The sequence below is a fragment of the Schistocerca nitens genome, chromosome 7 (assembly GCF_023898315.1).
Source record: "Schistocerca nitens isolate TAMUIC-IGC-003100 chromosome 7, iqSchNite1.1, whole genome shotgun sequence".
Taxonomy (NCBI): domain Eukaryota; kingdom Metazoa; phylum Arthropoda; class Insecta; order Orthoptera; family Acrididae; genus Schistocerca; species Schistocerca nitens.
Window position 1 is genome coordinate 161,204,493 of NC_064620.1, and position 22,614 is coordinate 161,227,106.

Sequence of the window (22,614 nt, forward strand, 5' to 3'; positions counted from 1 at the left end):
ATAATGTGTACAAAAACCAGATGACAGTTATAAGAGTCGCGGGGCATGAATGTGAAGCAGTGGTTGATGGAGAAGAAATAAAAACTTTGAGGTTCGCCGATGACATTGTAATTCTGTGAGAGACAGCAAAGCATATGGAAAAGCAGCTGAACGGAATGGACAGCGTCTTGAAAGGAGGGTATAAGATGAACATCAACAAAAGCAAAACGAGGATAATGGAATGTAGTCAAATTAAATCGGGTGATGCTGAGGGAATTAGATTAGGAAATGAGAAGCTTAAAGTAGTAAATGAGTTTTGCTATTTGGAGAGCAAAATAACTGATGATGATCGAAGTAGAGAGGATATAAAATGTAGACTAGCAATGGCAAGGAAATCGTTTCTGAATAAGAAAAATTTGTTAACATCGAGTATAGGTTTAAGTGTCAGGAAATCGTTTCTGAAAGTATTTATATGGAGTGTAGCCATGTATGGAAGTGAAACGTGGACGATAAATAGTTTAGACAAGAAGAAAATAGAAGCTTTCGTAATGTGTTGCTACAGAAGAATGCTGAAGATTAGATGGGTAGATCACATAACTAATGAGGAGGTATTGAATAGAATTGGAGAGAAGAGAAATTTGTGGCACAGCTTGACTAGAAGGGATCGGTTGGTAGGGCATATTCTGAGGCATCAAGGGATCACCAATTTAGTATTGGAGGGCAGCGTGGAGGGTAAAAATCGTAGAGGGAGACCAAGAGATGAATACACTAAACAGATTCAGAAGGCTGTAGGTTGCAGTAGGTAGTGGGAGATGAAGAAGCTTGCACGGGATAGAGTAGCATGGAGAGCTGCATCAAACCAGTCTCTGGACTGAAGACCACAATAACAACACAACTCAGTTTCGAGATGCTACGTTCGCAAAATGTCGTGATCAACAGTTTCTCCCGGCAGATCCGCTGGAATCTGAGCAACATGTTTCTGTCTCCTGGCTTTCCGATGAGGTAGAGACCAAATATCCCCCTAGTAAATGCATTGTTTTAGATGTCCCCAAAGCCAAAAGACACATGGCTTCAGATCAGGCGTTTTAGCAGGCCATGCATCCAGAAAACCTCTGGCGATAACACGTTCGCAGAACATTGCATTATGGAGATCTTTCGCTGGGCGAGTGACAAGATACGATGTGTTGCGTCATCTTGCATGAAAATAGCGGTTTCCACACAGTTGCGCTCTTCCAAAGCAGAAATCACACGCTGTGTAAGGAGGTCTATATAATGCGCACACATCACAGAACACCTGTCAGGCCATCTGGGCTTCTCTTCAAAGAACAGAGGACGAGAATAAAGGTGCTTATGGATCCACACCACACAGTCATATATGGCGACTGCAACAGCTCTTTGTGCACAAAACGGAAAAATATGGTTCAAATGGCTCTGAGCACTATGGGACTCAACATCTTAGGTCATAAGTCCCCTAGAACTTAGAACTACTTAAACCTAACTAACCTAAGGACATCACACACACCCATACCCGAGGCAGGATTCGAACCTGCGACCGTAGCAGTCCCGCGGTTCCGGACAGCAGCGCCAGAACCGCTAGACCACCGCGGCCGGCCACAAAACGCAGTTTACCAGTATCCCAAATTCGGCAGTTCTGTACATTCACTGCACCTTGTAGTGTAAAATATGCCTCGTCACTCCATAGAATTTTGCCCAACCACATTTTATCAACTTCGACCCATGCCGGAAACCGAAGAGCAAATTCGTAAGGTTGCTGCAGATCATAAGGTTTCAGTTGCTGCACCGTCTAGGTCTTGTACAATCAACTGTACCAATGTAAAATAAACCGCAAAACTCCCCATACTGTTGACCATGGGTTGAATAATTCTCGTGACACGACACGAATGCTAGCACTACCTGGGACACTTGCTGCGTCGTCAGTTACAGCAACAGCAACCTCGTCAATAACTTCCTCTTCCAGGTTTTCGAATTTCATTATCATCTTCTTTAAACCATTTAATGACATCGGGCCTCTCCTCAGACCTTTTAGTAGGCGATATTCTCTGAGCGCAGCAGCTTAATTGCTGCTGTTCACATAAAACTGTTCCGCTAACAGCCCATGGTCTCTCTTCTCGATAGCCGTACTGTTCACTCACGTTGTGACTTGTCAAATGACAGTGTGGAGCTCATACCATAATACTTACAGTGTACAGCGCCAGATTTGCACCTGGTGGCCTAAATAGGAACAAATGCTTTTCCCAAGCTGCGACATGGTCGCGAATGGAATAGAGATCCAGAAAGTGTAGAATAAATTTCTTTATTTCACGCCTATGATCACAGATATGTTGGTCCTCAGACAATCGATTTCGGTCAGCAATGACCATCTTCAGATGTGCAGAGAAAAAATGGGACAAAACAAAAATACAACTAGTGGATTGTCTACAGCTTAAAACAATAAAATAGGTCATGATGAAAAAGTATTACTAACACACCTGTGAAAATAATGCGCTTTAAATAGGATGAGGCATACCTGTTTGAACAGTAGCACTGTTAACAACATGACTGTCGTTTAGCCAATATTTTTTGTTTGTGTGACGATGCTGGCGCTGATTTTGTGTTTACCATTTGACGATGCTACTATGGCTGCATTATATTAGGTGTGTCTCGTCATATTTAAAACGCATAATTTTCATATGTATGTCAGTAATAGTTTTTCATCATGGCCTATTTTATTGTTTTAAGCTGCAGGCAATCCACTAGTTGTATATGTGTTCTTTCTCATGTGTTGCTGCAGATCTGAAGAAGAACATTATTGTAACGAGAAGGAAAGATTTTTGTTAGGCAGATGCCAATAACAGAAGGAATGTATCAACTAACCAAATTTTACCTGTATTTATTTCAAAGAAAACATTTCCTCTGACAATCAGCTTTAAAATGGAAGTTTTATATAAAGTTAATGTATAATTTGTTTACGCCTGCATTTCATACTAATTGAGTACTTATAAAATCTTTATAACTTATTTCTGTTTAAGTGAAAATATTGAGCCCGTCTTCTAACATAGTTGGTCAGAACCTGTTTCTGACCAATTTGAGTACTCAAAATGACATTTTTCAAGTGTTTTTGATATCTTAAGTGACAGGTACATTCTTAGAGCGACCTTGAAATTAGAGATACAAATTGCCATTTTACGGGTACTAGTTTTGATGAAATGGGGAGAAATCAACTTTCCATGCAATCCATCTCACTTCATATTGCTCAAATTCAAGTGACCATTATTTTAAAACAGTCTTTTTAGTGTGCTGTCGCCATTTGCACCATATCAGGAAAGACCCTTTGCCTTTGCCCTTGCCTTTGCCATTTTTAGCGTATGAACCCTTTGCTGCTTCGGATCACCAGATTTTGTCGAACAGTTTTTAACAGTACCTAGTGATTTCACGCTATACAACAGAGCAAAACTTGCGGTCGCGATACACTCCAAAAGGATCAGATCAGGTTCAAGGGGTTGTAGCCCCACGATATCCTGAGAATAAGGTTGAAACGCCCAAGGGATGGCAGCAGTGTCTAACTTTGTGAAGAACCTTGTCCTTTGCTCATCACACTGCGAACTATGGTATTCGACTGCAAAATATGTGGGAATCAACGCCCCCAAGAGAAGAAGTTGTTTCATTGAGGCATTTTATGCCATTCTCTGAGGCCTTTTCACGTCGATTCTGAGCGGCGGTGTGAAAGGTTTTACTCGGCTACCTATAAGAAAACAGCATGACTTCAACACTGGGCGTCGCACTTCTGAACTCCATCGCTTAGGCGCCAAGATAAGGGGGTGAACTGTTGATAAGAGGGGGTGTGACGAACTTCCCATCGTGTGACGCGTGTGCTGGGCGGAGCTGTGGTGAAATCTGGTGTCATTGTTACACGATTAACCCACCTAAGATGTGACATCAAGTTCTGAGCTGTCCCCTTTCTCCGCATACCTTGCCGTTTCAAGTGTTGTCCAGCCCGAGGGTGACGTCGCAGGGAGATACGATTTTGCACCCTTACAGAGAAAGGTTGTAGGCAAATTTGAGCCAGATTTCAAATTTCTACGTCAAAAAGGGAAACAGTTTTGGGATTTGGAAAAGGTGACCCTTTAATTGCGCTGCGCAGTGTATTTAGTGCACATTCAACTAACTATTCTTCTAAACTTCGGTCATAGTTTCTCCACGTGCTCCTTTCCTGTGCCAAAAGGTTCAGGTTCTCCATTGAGATGTGACATTACTGCTTTATATCTAGTTTACTGAACGTATAAATCTCCCCACTTTTGTTGTTGGCCTTTGTATTTTGGTAATCACAACCGTGTCGTGCTCATTGATACCAGTTTCGATGTGGAATCCCTCAAAGAGGTCAGGTCTATTTGTTGCATTAGATTTTCGTCATGAGTCGGACTCCAAACTATATGTTCTGGCTTGTTTTCAGAGAAGGCATTTAGTAATGTTTCACAGGATGTATTGTCACGATAAAAAAACTGTAATTACCCCAATTTGAACGATTTAAGTCTGCTCCCATGATTACAGTACGATTGAATAACTTACGTACAAGCAAATTGGTGTTTTCTCTAAAGTTTCGCTTGCATCAGAAGGTGGGCGATAGAAGGGTACAATTGCAATTTTATGCCCACCCCTGATACTGATTCTTGCCCAAGTAATCTCACATGTAGCTTCAATTTTTAGCTAGATGGATTTGAGTTTTTTATCTCCTGCGAGAAATACGCCACTGCACTTTACCATTAGTCTAGCATTTCGATATATGCTTGAATTTTCTCCAAAAACCCACTGCTGTCAACCGCAGCTTTAACCAGCTCCCTGCACCCAGTGTTATGTGAAAGTCACCGCTTTTTAGGAGTGTTTCAAACTCTGGCAGTTTGTTGTGAACGCTTCGTTGGTTAACTACTAGGATTCTAATACTCGCCGGTCGTGGTGGCCGAGCGGTTCTAGGCGCTTCAGTTTGGAACTACGCGACTGCTACGGTCGCAGGTTCGAATCCTGCCTCGGGCATGGATGTGTATGATGTCCTTAGGTTAGTTAGGTTTAAGTAGTTCTAAGTTCTAGGGGACTGATGACCTCAGATGTTAAGTCCCATAGTGCTCAGACCCCCCCCCCTTTTTTCTAATACTCTCACCTTGAAAGGGGGGGGGGGGGGGGACATTTCTTTATATCTTACACTAAAACTTCTGGGCCCCTCACAGCTATTGTTGTTTGGACTGAACAGAGAGTCGCCTAATCCAAAATAAAAACATTATGGGCACCTCACACACAGTCAACTACCTGAGCAGCAGCCTCTGATTTGTAGTGCTCACTTGACCCACTTAAGGAAACCTTACAGTTCTCAAACGTATGGTGCACAGAACCTTTGCAGTCTTTGGTTCAAGCCCTCCACTCGACTCAGAACCGGGGTGGCCGCAACCTGTTCTCAGGACTATGCTGCAGACTGTGAGCTTCGTTCAAACTTCATGGACAAGATTGGGATTCTCAACTTCCTCTGCAGTTGTGCAGAGATCCAAGTATGGCTTCAGAGACCAGACGACAGGCTTCGTTTGTACTAATGTGCGCTACAATCTGAAGTTGGTTACACACTGTTGCCTCAGTGGCTAGTGAGACAGCTCCTTCAACATGGTGAACGAGCTCCTCAGCCATACACAGTGAGTGCTCATAATGTTCGTCCCCATCCCTTTCTGCCATTTCTCAGTGAGGTACCATTATTCGCCGTACGTTTGAGTTGCCAAAGATTTATAGATTTTGCATATGGGACACAGCACATTTTCCAACATGTGAAGTGGGTGTCCCTGGTACTGATTCCATTTCAGTGGAAGACAGCGCTCCTACCACTAACACATCACTCACATTCAAGTAGACGAGTAGTCATCGATCTTGTATTTCCTGCAGAAGAGACGGTGTCCACAGGAAAGGATAGTATCTGAGATACCGGTACCTTTGTGATCTTTGGTACAAAGCTCTAGGGGCCATCCCATCACGCTCATTCACAGCAGCTTCTAGTCGCCTGACAGTAACCACGGCAATTTCCACCTGCTTGCGAATAGCAACTGACTAATCCCGTGCCCGAGAAGAACATACATAATGGTGGTGCACTGTGCATGGTGCATTTCACAGAATAATATACAAATAACTTTAAGTTAATCTTGCCGATTCTCTTAATTTATAGGTGCGATATCATAAAAGTATTACCAATAGTGTCCTATGGACCTTGCCATTGGTGGGGAGGCTTGCGCGCCTCAGCGATACAGATAGCCGTACCGTAGGTGCAACCACAACGGAGGGGTATCTGTTGAGAGGCCAGACAAACGTGTGGTTCCTGAAGAGGGGCAGCAGCCCTTTCAGTAGTTGCAGGGGCAACAGTCTGGATGATTGACTGATCTGGCCTTGTAACATTAACCAAAACGGCCTTGCTGTGCTGATACTGCGAACGGCTGAAAGCAAGGGGAAACTACAGCCGTAATTTTTCCCGAGGGCATGCAGCTTTGCTGTATGGTTAAATGATAATGGCGTCCTCCGGAGGTAAAATAGTCCCCCATTCGGATATCCGGGCGATGACTACTCAGGAGGACGTTGTTATCAGAAGAAAGAGAACTGGCGTTCTACGGAAAGAGCTTGGAAAGTTAGATTCCTTAATAGGGCAGGTAGGTTAGAAAATTTACAAAGGGAAATGGATAGGTTAAAGTTAGATATAGTGGGAATTAGTGAAGTTCGGTGGCAGGAGGAACAAGACTTCTGGTCCGGTGAATACAGGGTTATAAAAAGAAAATCAAATAGGGGTAATGCAGGAGTAGGTTCAATAATGAATAGGAAAATAGGAATTCTGGTAAGCTACTACAAACAGCATAGTGACCGCATTATTGTGGCCAAGATAGATACGAAGCCAACGCCTACCACAGTAGTACAAGTTTATATGCCAACTAGCTCCGCAGATGACGAAGGGATTGATGAATGTATGATGAGATAAAAGACATCATTCAGATAGTGAAGGGAGACGAAAATTTAATAGTCATCCGTGACTGGAACTCGATAGTAGGAAACGGAAGAGAAGGAAACGTAGTAGGTGAATATGGAATGGGAGTAACGAATGAAAGAGGAAGCCGCCTGGTAGAATTTTACACCAAGCGTAACTTAATCATAGCTAACACTTTGTTCAAGAATCATAAAAGAAGGTTGTATACATGGAAGAAGCCTGGAGATACTGGAAGGTCTCAGATTATATTATGGTGAGATAGAGATTCAGGAACCAGATTTTAAACTGTAAGATATTTCCAGGGCAGATATGGACTCTGACCACAATCTATTGGTTATGAACTGTAGAGTAAAACTGAAGAAACTGCAAAAAGTGTGAATTTAAGAAGGTGGGACCTGGATAAACTGAAAGAACCGGAGGTTGTAGAGAGTTTCGGGGAGAGCATTAGGGAACGATTGATAGGAACAGGGGAAAGAAATACAGTAGAAGAAGAAGGGGTAGCTTTGAGAGATGAAATAGTGAAGGCAGTAGAGAACCAAGTAGGTAAAAAGCCGAGGGGTAGTAGAAATCTTTGGGTAACAGAAGAGATTTTGAATTTAATTGATGAAAGGAGAAAATATAAAAATCCAGTAAATGAAGCATGCAAAAAAGAATACAAACGTTTCAAAAACGAGATCGACAGGAAGTGCAAATTGGCTAAGCAGGGATGGCTAGAGGACAAATGTAAGGATGTAGAGGCTTATTTCACTAGGGGTAAGATAGATACTGCCTACAGGAAAATTAAAGAGACCTTTGGAGACAAGAGAACTACTTGCATGAATATCAAGAACTCAGATGGAAACCCAGTTCTAAGCAAAGAAAGGAAAACAGAAAGGTGGAAGGGATATACAGAGGTTCTATACAAGGGCGATGTTCTTGAGTACAATATTATAGAAATGGAAGGGAATGCAGATGAAGCTGAAATAGGATATATGGTACTGCGTGAAGAGTTTGACAGAGCACTGAAAACCTAAGTCGAATCAAGGCCCCGGGAGTAGACAACATTCCATTAAATCTACTGACAGCCTTGGGAGAGGCAGGCCTAACAAAACTCTACCATGTAGTGGGCAAGATGTATGAGACAGGCGAAATACCCTCAGACTTCAAGAAGAATATGATAATTCCAATCCCAAAGAAAGCAGATGTTGAAAGATGTGAAAATTGCCGAACTATAAGTTTAATAAGCCACGGCTGCAAAATACTAACACGAATTTTTTACAAACGAATGGATAAACTGGTAGAAGCCGACCTCGGTGAAGATCAGTTTGGATTCCGTAGAAATGTTGGAACACGTGAGGCAATACTGACCCTACGACTTATCTTAGAAAATAGATTAAGGAGAGGAAACCTACGTTTCTAGAATTTGTAGACTTAGAGAAAGCTTTTGACTATGTTGACTGGAATACTCTCTTTCAAATTCTGAAGGTGGCAGGGGTAAAATACAGGGAGCGAAAGGCTATTTACAATTTGTGCAGAAACCAGATGGCAGTTATAAGAGTCGAGGGGCATGAAAGGGAAGCAGTGGTGGGAAGGGAGTGAGACAGAGTTGTAGCCTACCCCCGATGTTATACAATCTGTATATTGAGCAAGCAGTAAAGGAAACAAAAGAAAAATTGGGAGTAGAATGGAGAAGAAATAAAAACTTTGAGGTTCGCCGATGACATTGTAATTCTGTCAGAGACAGCAAAGGACCTGGAAGAGCAGCTGAACGGAATGGACAGTGTCTTGAAAGGAGGATATAAGATGAACATCAACAAAAGCAAAGCGAGGATAGAGGAATGTAGACGAATTAAATAGGGTGATCTGCGGGAATTAGATTAGGAAATGAGACGCTTAAAGTAGTAAAGGAGTTTTGCTATTTGGGGAGCAAAATAACTGATGATAGTTGAAGTAGAGAGGATATAAAATGTAGACTGGCAATTGCAAAGAAAGTATTTCTGAAGAAGATAAATTTGTTAACATCGAGTATAGATTTAAGTGTTCCTGAAAGTATTTGTATGGAGTGTAGCCATGTATGGAAGTGAAACGTGAACGATAAATAGTTTAGACAAGAAGAGAATAGAAGCTTTCGAAATTTGGTGCTACAGGAGAATGCTGAAGATTAGATGGGTAGATCACATAACTAATGAGGAGGTACTGAATAGAATTGGGGAGAAGAGAAATTTGTGGCGCAACTTGACTAGAAGAAGGGCATATTCTGAGGCATCAAGGGTCACTAATTTAGCACTGGAGGGTAGCGTGGAGGGTAAAAATCGTAGAGGGAGACCGAGAGATGAATACACTTAGCAGATTCAGAAGGATGTAGGTTGCAGTAGGTACTGGGAGATGAAGAAGCTTGCACAGGATGGAGAGCTGCATCAAACCAGTCTCTGGACTGAAGACCACAACAACAACAACAACAACAACCAATAGTGTTTCACAACTGAGGCGATTTATAGTAAAAACGAGATCGCTATTACAACAGAAAAGCTTGGTACAAATTTTACTGTTCCTCTGAAACGTTTTTCAGGTTCTGGACACCAGCAAATTCAACAGTGGTGTTAATTTACGATGAACGCAGACAACATACACCCCTGTTAAAAGAGAAAGCTAATGTGATCAGATGTGTTTTAACAATAAATGTAAATCACAGACGTCGATTTAGTACGAAATAGGTTATACACAATACTCGACACTTAATCAGGATTATCCAAAATATACGTGTGGGCTCTCTAGATAAAGCCTTTGTGTGCTGTTATCTGTTAGACGACGCTAAAACACAACCCATACTCATTCATAGGTTAGTTTGGATGTGGCAGCCATTTCGTTAATTTGTGCTACATGGTCTTTCCCGAGATGGAATGGCGTAGTTACTTCAGTGATCCGATATTTGCTTCTGGATAGAAGTAATTGTACGAAGATGAAAACAAAATTTGATGTGGTCTACGGCGATACATAACCATCAGTGACAATGTTGACACATAATCGATTCACCAAATTTAAAGATGGCCGAGCGTCTGTTTTAGAGGACCATTCAGGACGCCCAGCAAATCTTGAAAAAAAAAAAAATCCACAACACTATTCTCACTGATAATCAAAGGAAAATGCACAAAGTAGCTGAGGAGGTAGGTCAGTCTCATCAGCTGGAAAAATTTACCGATGATATATGCGCGATATATACGTGTAAACCGTCATTTTCACAAACTTTGTAGAAAATGGGGAAACGGTCGCTAGACAGCACGCCAGAGAGATATCGGATCGCTTCTACAAGAAATTGAAGGAACCATACCTCCATTTGGTGACGAAGAAAGGGCAGTTTCACCACGACAATGTGGCAGCAGATTTCTCTAAAGTCGTCTCTTACCAGATAGAATTGACGAAGGACATCGAAAAAGTTCAAAGGAGGACAGCCCGTTTTGTACTATCGCGAAATAGGGGGGAGAGAACCACGGATATGATCCGCGAGTTAGGAATGGCAGTCATTAATAGAAAGGCGTTTCTCGTCACGGCGAGAATTTTCACGAAATTTCAATCACCAACTTTCTCCTCCGAATGTGAAAATATTTTGCTGATGTCCATCCACATTGGCAGAAATTATAAAAGTAATGAAATAAGAGAAATCATAGCTCGCACGTAAGGATTTCAATGGTGGTTTTCCCAGGCGCTGTTCTAGAATGGAGCTATAGAGAAATCGTGCAAAGCTGGTTAAGTGAGAACTGTAGAGCAGTCACGTAGATGCAGAAAAAGCTGCATGAATTGCTTTATTAATCACAGCCGTAACCCCGTATTTGCTCAGCCTGGCTTGCTGCGATTTCTTCTAGTTGCCGTACATCAATACATGGCTAACATGTGAAAAATTCTGCTCAAATAAGAACGTCATCGTTGAGACAGAGTCGTATTTTAGAGATACTGACAACCCCTATTTTTCGTAGAGGATAAACAGTGGCTAGAATTTTTGGATAAATACGAATGCCTATGAGGGCACTATATTGAAAAATAATTTTTTTCAGCGTTTCTTCATTACTAACGCTGGTACGTATTGAATCACCTTTATCCATTGGTCTCAGTTAATAGATGTACTTCACAACAAATGCATCTAGATTGATATGTCTGGTAAATTTTCATGACACAGAGGAATATTTTATCCAACGTGATTGTTCGTGATCGCAATTCTTGTAACAAGTTTGTTTCAAATAGGTCCAGTGCACAGTAATTCATTGACAGTTATGTTAAGGCTAGTGTGGGCAAATAGCGTCCCACGGGCCGCACTGCGGTCAGCTAATTGTTTATGCGGCCCGCTAAGACAGTCAGAATTTTTATATAACAATTTATACCTTTTCTTAAATGCAAAGTTAACTAATGTATGCAGTCATTTCAAAAGGTGAGGTCCTCCGCTAACCTCTGCTTCCACAGAGTGGCCTTCAAGCCAAATCTATCGTCCATCCCCGCCTTAAGGTATTAGGACCACATTTTGTGGAAACGGGGGAACTGTATCCATTAGCATCCCCACTTATTCCAGTCGCTGTCCTGTGGTTGCCTAAAGCTTGATATTCTTTTCCTATTGCAGGCTTAATCCACCTTGGCTTCACGTCTGATCGCAGTGTCGGTGACCAAGCATGACGAAAATTAACAACAGAATATGCAATACCTAACAAAGACCATTAGTAGAATTTGTGTTCTCCGTATAGCGGTGGGGCCCACACCTGTCACTGAGATAAGAACACATTGCGTAGCTTGAGAAACTTACGTTTTTGCACAGTTTTCTTCGTACAGTCGGAAATCTTTCCAAGGATGTGGTTACAAGGGAAGACAGAAGGGAGCTTAGGTTTTAAAGTCATGTCGACGACGAAGTCATTAGAGACGAAGCACAAGATCGGATTGGACAGAAATTGAGAAGGAAGTCGGCGGTGTTCTTGTTTGAAGAATCATCCCAGCATCCTTCTTAAGCGATTTAGGAAAACCACCAAAGCCAAGTGAGATAACATAAATTCAGTTACTACTAGCAAAGTAACGTGGAAACTCTATTGAGTTAGATCAAATTTACATTTCTTATAATTTTGTACATGGAGAAAAGAAAGATGTATTTAGCATTGCAGAGCAGAAAAATATCAAATAAAAACAGGATCTACACGGTACCAGATCTTGTATGCAAACTAGTAGTACTGCCTTGGGCTAACAATAGCAAAACAGACGTTCTCAAAAGATGGGCTACCCCACCTGCCGGCCTGGTTCACAACTGACCAGTTACTATTACCGCCTCTCCATTAAAGGAACAGTCACGAACGCTGCCAATGTAATAACTTCCTGCATCGGACATACAGAAATTTATTACAGATATGAACCCAAGACATACGAGAAAATCATTTTACACATTCAGTTTCACTTCATACTCAAAGGAGTACCCTCTTCTGTCTGCCTGCCGAAGAAGCACTTCAGTGACGTTCATTATCCCGAGTGTATTCACCTGTAAAATTAATATAAAATGAAATTAATTCTGGTTATTATATTTACACTATTGGCCATTAAAATTGCTACACCAAGAAGAAATACAGATGATAAACGGCTATTCATTGGACAAATATATTATACTAGAACTGACATGTCATTACATTTTCACGCAATTTGGGTCCATAGATCCTGAGAAATCAGTACCCAGAACAACAACCTCTGGCCGTAATAACGGCCTTGATACGCCTGAGCATTGAGTCAAACAGAGCTTGGATGGCGTGTACAGGTACAGCTGCCCATGCAGCTTCAACACGATACCACAGTTCATCGAGAGTAGTGACTGGCGTATTGTGACGAGCCAGTTGCTCGCCACCATTGACCAGACGTTTTCAATTGGTGAGGCATCTGGAGAATGCTGGCCAGGACAGCAGTCGAACATTTTCTATATCCAGAAAGGCCCGTACACGACCTGCAACATGTGGTCGTGCATTATCCTGCTGAAATGTAGGGTTTCACAGGGATCGAATGAAGGGTAGAGCCACGGGTCGTAACACATCTGAAATGTAACGTCCACTGTTCAAAGTGCCGTCAATGCGAACAAGAGGTGACCGAGACGTGTAAACAATGGCACGAGACGTGGCTGCACGATCCGTTACAGTCATGCGGATAAGATGCCTGTCATCTTGACTGCTAGTGATACGAGCCCGTCGGGATCCAGCACGGCGTTCCGTATTACCCTCCTGAACCCACCGATTCCATATTCTGCTAACAGTCACTGGATCTCGACCAACGCGAGCAGCAATAACGCGATACGATAAACCGCAATCGCGATAGGCTACAATTCGACCTTTATCAAAGTCGGAAACGTGGTGGTACACATTTCTCCTCCTTACACGAGGCATCACAACAACGTTTCACCAGGAAACGCTGGTCAACTGCTGTTTGTGTATGAGAAATCGGTTGGAAACTTTCCTCATGTCAGCACGTTGTAGATGTCGCCACCGGCGCCAACCTTGTGTGAATGCTCTGAAAAGCTTATCACTTGTATATCACAGCATCTTCTTCCTGTCGGTTAAATTTCGCGTCTGTAGCACGTAATCTTCGTGGTGTAGCAATTTTAATGGCCAGTAGTGTATTTGGTTTGAAAAAAGTGAAAATCATTGTTATATGTCATTAAATCCATTACCATAAAATGGATGAATGGCGGGAGAACTTATTTACTTCTGATGTTACTAGATGATGCCACCGCCCCTTTTCTGAGTATGTATAGTGTTCAGCACACTCCATTTTACATAAAAGAATTTCTGGTCAAAATCTACTACTTGTGGTGGGTGTGCTCATGTCAATGACGAGTTGAATGCACCAAGTGCAGATTTCTAAAATACCGAGTAAGCTGCAAAGTGCACATGCGCAGAAATACGTGACTGTGGTGTCGTCTGTCAACATTGCAAATTAACCTATTCTCACAGATCTTGCTCATGTTATAGTAGTGGCTTCTGTGTATTCTTAGTCTTTATTTTGTTGTTCACTTTGTTTTCGTGGTACATTGCAAAGATTGCACGAGGGCCTAGTATTTTTCCTGCTATTGTTCTAAAAGAGAGATAAAATATCTGAAAACAAAAAGGTATTTAAGTTCTACAATGACTGTACAAAGGAAAAGCTTACAGAATGCACAGGCCTAAACGAGAACGTAAATAGATAAACGTTTTCTAATGAATATTGATTCAACAAGTCAGAAATATTTAACAAGAAAAATAATTTTCGATGTTATTTGACAATCACAAAGAAAACAAGATACAAAGGATAAAGTAAAAGGGAGCTTTCTAAATATTGTTAGATTTGTTTCTAAGTACATATTTTCTCGTGTAGGTAAATATAGATGTTTCGAAATGTTTAGATGACTTTTATTTCCATTCTCAGGAGTGTAGAGAATTTACCAATCAACCTTTGTCCAGAACATCCACTAATAATTTAGCTTTGATCATTAGCGAACTCTGTTACGACTGTTTGTTCACACATTGTTCCTATATTTCGATTTTTCTGTAAGACATATTGCCTCAAATAACCTCACTTTCACCATTCAGGTAGCAAACTGCACAGCAGATAGCTTTCACAACAAACGCAACTGACAGGGGAGACTCGGTATAGGAGGGGCGCCACATAGGCTCACTTGCCACGAGTAGTTGAATAGAATACCTTCTCAGTGCCAACCAGCACGGCTTTCGAAAACATCGATCTTGTCAAACCCAACTCGCACTTTTCTCACATGACATACTGAAAGCTTTGATCAAGGCAACCACGTAGATGCAATATTTCTTGATTTCCGGAAAGCGTCTGATTCAGTACTGCACCTATGCTTGTCAAAAGTACGATCATATTGGGTATCAAGTGAAATTTGTGACTGGATTGAGGACCTTTTGGTACAGAGGACACAGCATGTTACCTTGGATTGAGAGTCATCGTCAATGTAGAAGGGATTACAGGACAGTAAAGTCAGACTTTTTGGAGATTATGCAGTTATCTAAAATGAAATACCATCTCAAAGAAGTTGCATAAATATTCAGTGAAATCTTGATAAGATTTCAACGTGGTGCAGAGATTGGCAACTGCTCTAAATGTTCAAAAGTATAAAATTTTTCACTTCAAAAAACAAAACAAAATCTTAGTTTCCTACAACTATATCATCTCACGGTGGCTTGCAGAGCATAGATGAAGATGTATGTGTAGTCGATTGTGACAAAACTGCTCGCGTAGATGGGGCTCTGAAACTATTGCATCTCAGAAATATTTGGCTGTTTATTTCCGAATATGTTGCGATTTCGGAGGTTGTGTTAGGGCAGGATCCTAAAATGACAGCTTAAATGTCAATAAAGCCCCTTAAAGGTCATGTCACTAGGCAGTGCTGTCCCAGACTTTCTGCCTTTCTTGTGATGCTATGGATGTTAGCCAATCAGCAACCAATTCACTAACAGCTGCGATAGGCAGATCTTCAGAACTCTTCACTCAACACAGTCAGTTTATCATTGACATCACTGTCCCATTCGCGATGTGGTCCTCTGCTGATTTACACCATTCACGATGTGGCCGACTGTTGATTTACAAGCAGTCGATTTTACACAGAAAGTTGTTCTTCACTCGGCAACAGAAACCAAAACATTGCATTAAAACTAGCGTTCAATGCATAGTGCTGTGGAATGTGGAAAAAACCGCAAATTGGCGTTCATAAGAAGAACAACAACACCAAAAATGCAACAGGGCGTAATATGTAAGAAATTGTCCACGCAACCTGCCACTGATGATGCCTTGCAGAAAATAAAGGCGAAAAGCGTATGGCACTAAAATTGTGTTTTATTCAGTTGCTGTCAGACGGTCCGTAAGTAAAAATTATCAATATACCGTTATAAGAAAGTTGTTCGTGTAAAATACGATTTATACTGAAGTTGTTAGTTTCTTCTTGCTTGTGTTTCGCTGCTCCATATCTGTGTACTCAACTGATATCAACTCTAGTTACTAAAAAGTTCTTTATTATACTCCACAGTCAGTTCTGGCTTTTATAAGGAAGCCATTTTCTATTGAAATCTGAAATCGTATCTGCAGTCAAACGATGTACAAAGGCTGTAATGAATACTTAAATAACTTATGTTAAAGGAATGTGGGAGTTTTGACATGATAAACTTTTTAAGTTTACAAATGTACAGTATAAATATAGAAAGAAGAAAACAAAAATATAGCATGACTTACTTCCGTCAGTGCTTGGTGGAACATTTTATATGTTAGGAATGAAAACACACACAACAGTGGTGTAATGTTCTACAATATTTATTGTTAATTCAGAAACCGATTTTCGGCTGTTGCGGCATCATTAGGTACAAAGATAAGTATGTGGTGCAATGAAATTTTGTTGGATAAAAGATTTTGAACTAGTGCATGTAATTTATAGTGTGTCTCCATTCCCAGAGATGAAAATGTTAATGTCAGATTTAGAAATAAAATGAGCGAAATTACTTCAATGTAAAAAAAGTGTTAAAAATTTGACTTTTACTTACCTACTTAATCTCACCAGTATACCTTATTTGTTTGTAATTTACCATCTATTAAAGACAAGATTGTTTTCTTCAGCCAACCCTAGGAACATGTCACCGAAGTTCATTGTTAAATTTATTTTCTTCTATAAACAATTGCTATAATTTGTATATAGTTCATCAGTTAATGTGTCACTTATTTCATCTTAGTTAAATAATCTTACATCGCATTTACACTGAAACAATTCCTCTCGTTTTATTCCTAAATCTTACCTTAACATTTTAATCTCTGTAAATGGCGATACTCTGTAGATACACTAGTTTAAAATCTCTGCACTACGTATTTATTTTTGTGCCTGATGATACCCGAAAGCCGGTTTATGAAATAAATAATAAATATTGCAGGATATTGCACAACTGTTGTGTGTGTTTTCATTCATAAAGAAAAACATAGTTCATATTGTGCTACAGGGAAGATAAGTTACGTGATTAAGAAAGTAAGAATAGCTTTAAAAGTGATGTGCCCAACAATACATAGGAAAATGGGCTTATCACAACTGCAAAAACTGTAGATTTTGATAAATGAAAAGTATTGCCATGCTCTAGTATTAAAAGGAACTACATATCGACATGTTAGAGATTTTAAATTTTCTACTTTATCAATAAAAAACTAAATGTAGTTGTTTGGATTTAATGAAATTATAAACTAATTTCAGTGGACGTTGCGTCACCCCTGAAGGTCACGAGGCCTACGAGAAAGACAGGCCGCGGCGCGTACGTCACGAATGTAGTCCTGTGTTCGCTCGGTCGCTCAAATCAACGGACAGACTTCGTTTCTACACCTGTTAAATCGTAACTAAGCGTGTTCGTACAAACTAAAACTGAATCTACTACTGGAATCCGCTATTATGGAATCTTACTGTTGTTGTTGTGGTCTTCAGTCCTGAGACTGGTTTGATGCAGCTCTCCATGCTACTCTATCCTGTGCAGGCTGCTTCATCTCCCAGTACGTCCTGCAGCCTACATCGTTCTGAATCTGCTTAGTATATTCATCTCTTGGTCTCTCTCTACGATTTTTACCCTCCACGCTGACCTCCGATACTAAATTGGTGATCCCTTGATGCCTCAAAACATGTCCTACCAATCGATCCCTTCATCTAGTCAAGTTGTGCCACAAACTCTTCTCCTCAATTCTATTCAATACCTCCTCATTAGTTATGTGATCTACCCATCTAATCTTCAGCATTCTTCTGTAGCACCACATTTCAAAAGCTTCTATTCTCTTCTTGTCCAAACTATTTATCGTCTATGTTTCACTTCCATACATGGCTACACTCCATACAAATACTTTCAGAAACGACTTCCTGACACTTAAATCTATACTCGATGTTAACAAATTCCTCTTCTTCACAAACGCTTTCCTTGCCATTGCCAGTCTACATTTTATAACGTCTCTACTTCGACCATCATCAATTATTTTGCTCCCCAAATAGCAAAACTCCTTTACTACTTGAAGTGTCTCATTTCCTAATCTAATTCCCTGGGCATCACCCAAGTTAACTCGACTACATTCCATTATTCTCGTTTTGCTTTTGTTGATGTTCATCTTATATCCTCCTTTCAAGACACTGTCCATTCCGTTCAACTGCTCTTCCAGGTCCTTTGGTGTCTCTGACAGAATTACAATGTCATCGGCGAACTTCAAAGTTTTTATTTCTTCTCCATGGATTTTAATACCTACTCCGAATTTTCCTTTTGTTTCCTTTACTGCTTGCTCAATATACAGATTGAATAACATCGGGGAGAGGCTACATCCCTGTCTCACTCCCTTCCCAACCACTGCTTCCCTTTCATGTCCTTCGACTCTTATAACTGCCATCTGGTTTCTGTACAAATTGTAAATAGCTTTTCGCTCCCTGTATTTTACCCCTGCCACCTTCAGAATTTGAAAGAGGCTATTCCCGTCAACATTGTCAAAAGCTTTCTCCAAGTCTACAAATGCTAGAAACGTACGTTTGCCTTTCCTTAATCTTTCTTCTAAGATAAGTTGTAAGGTCAATATTCCCTCACGTGTTCCAACATTTCTACGGAATCCAAACTGATCTTCTACCAGTTTTTCCATTCGTCTGTAAAGAATTCGCGTTAGTATTTTGCAGCCATGACTTATTAAACTGATAGTTCGGTAATTTTCACATCTGTCAACACCTGCTTTCTTTGGGATTGGAATTATTATATTCTTTTTGAAGTCTGAGGGTATTTCGCCTGTCTCATACATCTTGCTCACCACATGGTTGAGTTTTGTCAGGACTGGCTCTCCAAAGGCTGTCAGTAGTTCTAATGGAATGTTGTCTACTCCTGGGGCCTTGTTTCGACTCAGGTCTTTCAGTGCTCTGTCAAACTCTTCACGCAGTATTATATCTCCCATTTCATCTTCATCTACATCCTCTTCCATTTCCATAATATTGTCCTCAAGTACATCGCCCTTGTATAGACCCTCTATATACTCCTTCCACCTTTCTGCTTTCCCTTCTTTGCTTAGAACTGGGTTTCCATTTGAGCTCTTGATATTCATACAAGTGTTTCTCTTTTCTCCAAAGGTCTCTTTAATTTTCCTGTAGGCAGTTTCTATCTTACCCCTAGTGAGATAAGCCTTCACAATAGCAGATGCAATTCTCGTTAGTACTTACACGCCCAGCTGCGAGTTAACAGGTTTAGAAACGCATTTTGTCTGCTGAGCTGAGCGAGCGACCGAGTTCAGGACTACCTTCGTGACGTACGCGCCGCGGTCTGTCTTTCTCGTGGGCCTCGCGAAGAACAAGTGTTAAGTTACGTCCTCTCGTGCGGGTGTGCTGAAGTTGGAACACTCCGAAATTTTGTCCGTACAGTTCGCCGAAGCACTTTCCGATGAACAGCTGGTGGTCGGTTTCAGGCAAGTTCCGGCGCGAGTTCCGGCGCACGTTCGGGCTGTGGTGCTGGCACGGGGGCGGCAACCGGCTGGGCCCGACGCGGGGGCGGGCGCGGCGCGGCGGCCGGCGCACGCCCGGCAGGCTGGCGGGGGCCAGCTACGCGTGCGCCGGCGCCGGCGCCTCCCCCGGCGCCGCCGGCAACTCCACCGTGGCGTACACGGGCCGCTTCACGGAGACTGTGCCGCTGCAGCAGACCGCCACGGCCACGGCCAACGCCAGCCACCTGCCGCCCGCCGTCGCCGCCGCCATCGTCCGCATAGACGACGTCGACTGACGCCGGAGCCGGCTGGCCGCCGCCGACGACCACCTCGACGAGGTGGCCAGCACCAGTCTGTAGCGGAGGCGCCGCGGTGCCAGCCGGCCCACGCAGTAACCCTTAGAAGACGAGAAACCCCGGTTCTACTTCCGGACGGCACTTGAGTGTAGGCTACAGTGCTGGTTAAAGCAGGACAGCAGGTGATACCAGGGCCCTGCATAGTGCCTCACGATGTGCTTTCACTCGGATGCTCAAGATGCGTGGTCCCAAACAAACTCTGTTCGTTGTCAGTTTCACGCGAAATTAAACACTGCGCTATTAATCCTTCGTGTTTGTTGTTACCTAATTGGAGTCCCCTTCCCGCATCCGTCTCTTAATGACCTCGATGTCCTTCCCAAGTCTTCCGGGGAGTGCGAGGAGTGGAGGAAGCAACCTCCGCCTCTCAAAGCCCAACACATTGACAGCCGCGAAGACGGCCAAAGCTGGGCAGCGTTAATCAAAATACTAACTTCGCTAATCCCTTATTAAAAAGTTAAATTCGTTAAAAGTTAAGGCGGTACTTTACGAGGTTTCTCCGGAATATACGTATAAAAGTTGAATAATAACCTTATTTTACAATTATTCAGGTATTACAACATTGTCTCCTTCAAAGTACTCGCCCTGAGACGCGATGCCGTTTCCAATGTTGATAGCGTTGCTGAAAGTCTTCAGTTGTGATGTTGTTCAGTTGCCGTGTCGTTTCCGCCTTGGTGGCTTCCACATCTCCCAAGTGCCGCCCCCCAAAGCACCATTTTGCATTTCGGGAACATGAAGAAGTCACACGGGGCTAAATCGGGTAAATCAGGCGGGTGGTCTGTCACGGTGATTGAGCTTCGGGCCAAAAACTCGCGCACAACGAGCGACGTGTGAGCGGGCGCATTGTCGTGATGAAGGATCCACGTGCCCCCTTTTGCCAGCTCCGGTCGAACTCGGGCCACACGAGCTCTGAGACGTGTGAGAACTTCAACGTAAAAATTTCCGCTCACTCTCTGGCCGGGAGGGGCAAATTCCTTGTGAACAATGCCCCTAGAATCAAAGAAAACAATCAACATTGTCTTCACATTGGACCTTGATTTTCGCGACTTTTTTTTCTCGCTTCTCCTGCTAGTTTCCATTCCTTGCTTTGAGATTTGAGCTCCATATCGAACTCGTAAAACCAGGACTCGTCTCCAGTGATGATTCGGTTGAGAAAGTCCTCTCGTTCCTTTGCTTCCAACCAATCCTCACAGCACTCAACCCTCTTTGCTTTCTGTTCTGGCGTCAAGAGCTTCGGTACGATTTTCGCACACAATTTCTTCATTTCAAGTTTTTGTGTCAGGATTTTGTGAACGACTGTTTTGGGGATTGACAGCCCCTCAGCAATCATTCTGACTGCCAATCTACGGTCTTTAAGAACACACGCCCGAATTCGTTCAACATTTGCATCTGAACTCGATGTCGACGGGCGTCCTGGGCGAGGGTCATCGTTCACTTCTTCTCGGCCGTCCCGGGAACTTTTTAACCACTTGTTCACGGTTGGTTCCTTCAGAGAATTGTCTCCGTAAACCTGTTTCAAACACTCAAAAATCTCACGGCCATTCTTGCCTAGCTTTGCAAGAAACTTGATGTTGATGCGCTGTTCCTCAATCAGAGAGAGCTCCATGCCGACGGCAGGTGAAAAAGGGTAACTGTCAACAAGCTGCCGCACACTCCCACCTTCACGCTGAGTGCTCTGACTCGAACTGAGCGTTGATGGGATTGATTACAGCAGTGGTCCCACCTGGCGTGACTGCAACCTGCAACATAAAGACATTATTCAACTTTTATACGTATTTTCCGGACAAACCTCGTACAGGAGATATAACGGAAATGGAAGTCGATCGATAATCGTCATTGGTGGTACTAAACTTTTATGTTGTGGCAGCAGAGAAATAAGCAAGTTAATCAAACGTATTACCGTCATGTACATAAAAAATATCTGCTTGGGGAAGTTTAGGTGGGACGTCGAGGACGTAGAGCAATCATGTTCGTGACAAAAAAGTTTATTATGCATCGGTCCCCACTAGCTTCGGACACACCACTGCCAATGGCTGTATGCTAAATGGCTCTCCAGTCTTTCTCTGTCGTATTCTTTTTAACCGGATTACTGCTACTGACTCTGCTGTCGATATCTGAATGGCCATGCTTCATTTTCGTTTTTGGCTTTCTTCGGTGGGACCATGCCGTCTTGTTTCTTAAAACTGTACACACCGCGATTCATGTGCTCTCTTTATGCGTTTCAAATTTTTAAGTGCGAGCGCTTAATGTTGATTTTTTTGAACAAGACCAGTTTACAATCGAAAAATACTTGTTCTCCCGATTCTGGATACAAAATTAACGTAATCACTTAAATGCGGCCACGGATTTTCATCAGTTGTATATCTAGAATCCGATTCCAAGATCTAGTTTCCACAGTCAATCCACAAACAAAAAGAAGTACTTAACGCAAACTCAGTAAACAGATAACAATAAACTGTAAATATTCTCGCTCGCAATCGATCGTTTACATCAATCGCTCGCATCCCGGCGTAGCCACACACCTACATGACCCGAACTTGTCAGAATACGATTTCCGCGGGCGGCGCGACGTCATTATCAAAAAATAGTAGTTACCTAATTAACGATTAACGAACTCAAAGAAAGTTAACAGAAGTTACAGAATCCCTTAACGTCTTTTGAAATTAACTCAAAAGTTAATCCGTTACTCGAAAAGTTAATTTCGCTAATTAATAATTAACGGTTTTTTGCCCAGCTATGGTCACGGATGACACCCCACGTGTCTCTTCGTAACGACCACGGCACATAGAGTTACTGTATTGTCAGATCACCAATGTCGGCAACGACCAGACACAACATTCAGCTGGTCTAGAA

At 42.2% G+C, this 22,614-nt stretch overlaps 1 protein-coding gene across 1 annotated transcript in view; it reads left to right on the top strand.

Annotated features, from left to right (window-relative positions):
* Positions 1-19,704, top strand: part of LOC126195515 (orexin receptor type 2-like) — a 134,503-nt gene extending 114,799 nt beyond the window's left edge. Inside the window, exon 6 of the mRNA XM_049934142.1 lies at positions 19,394-19,704. Within this exon, the coding sequence (XP_049790099.1) occupies positions 19,394-19,704 (311 nt within the window). The remainder of the gene's footprint in view (positions 1-19,393) is intronic.
* The last annotated feature ends 2,910 nt before the right edge of the window (positions 19,705-22,614 follow it).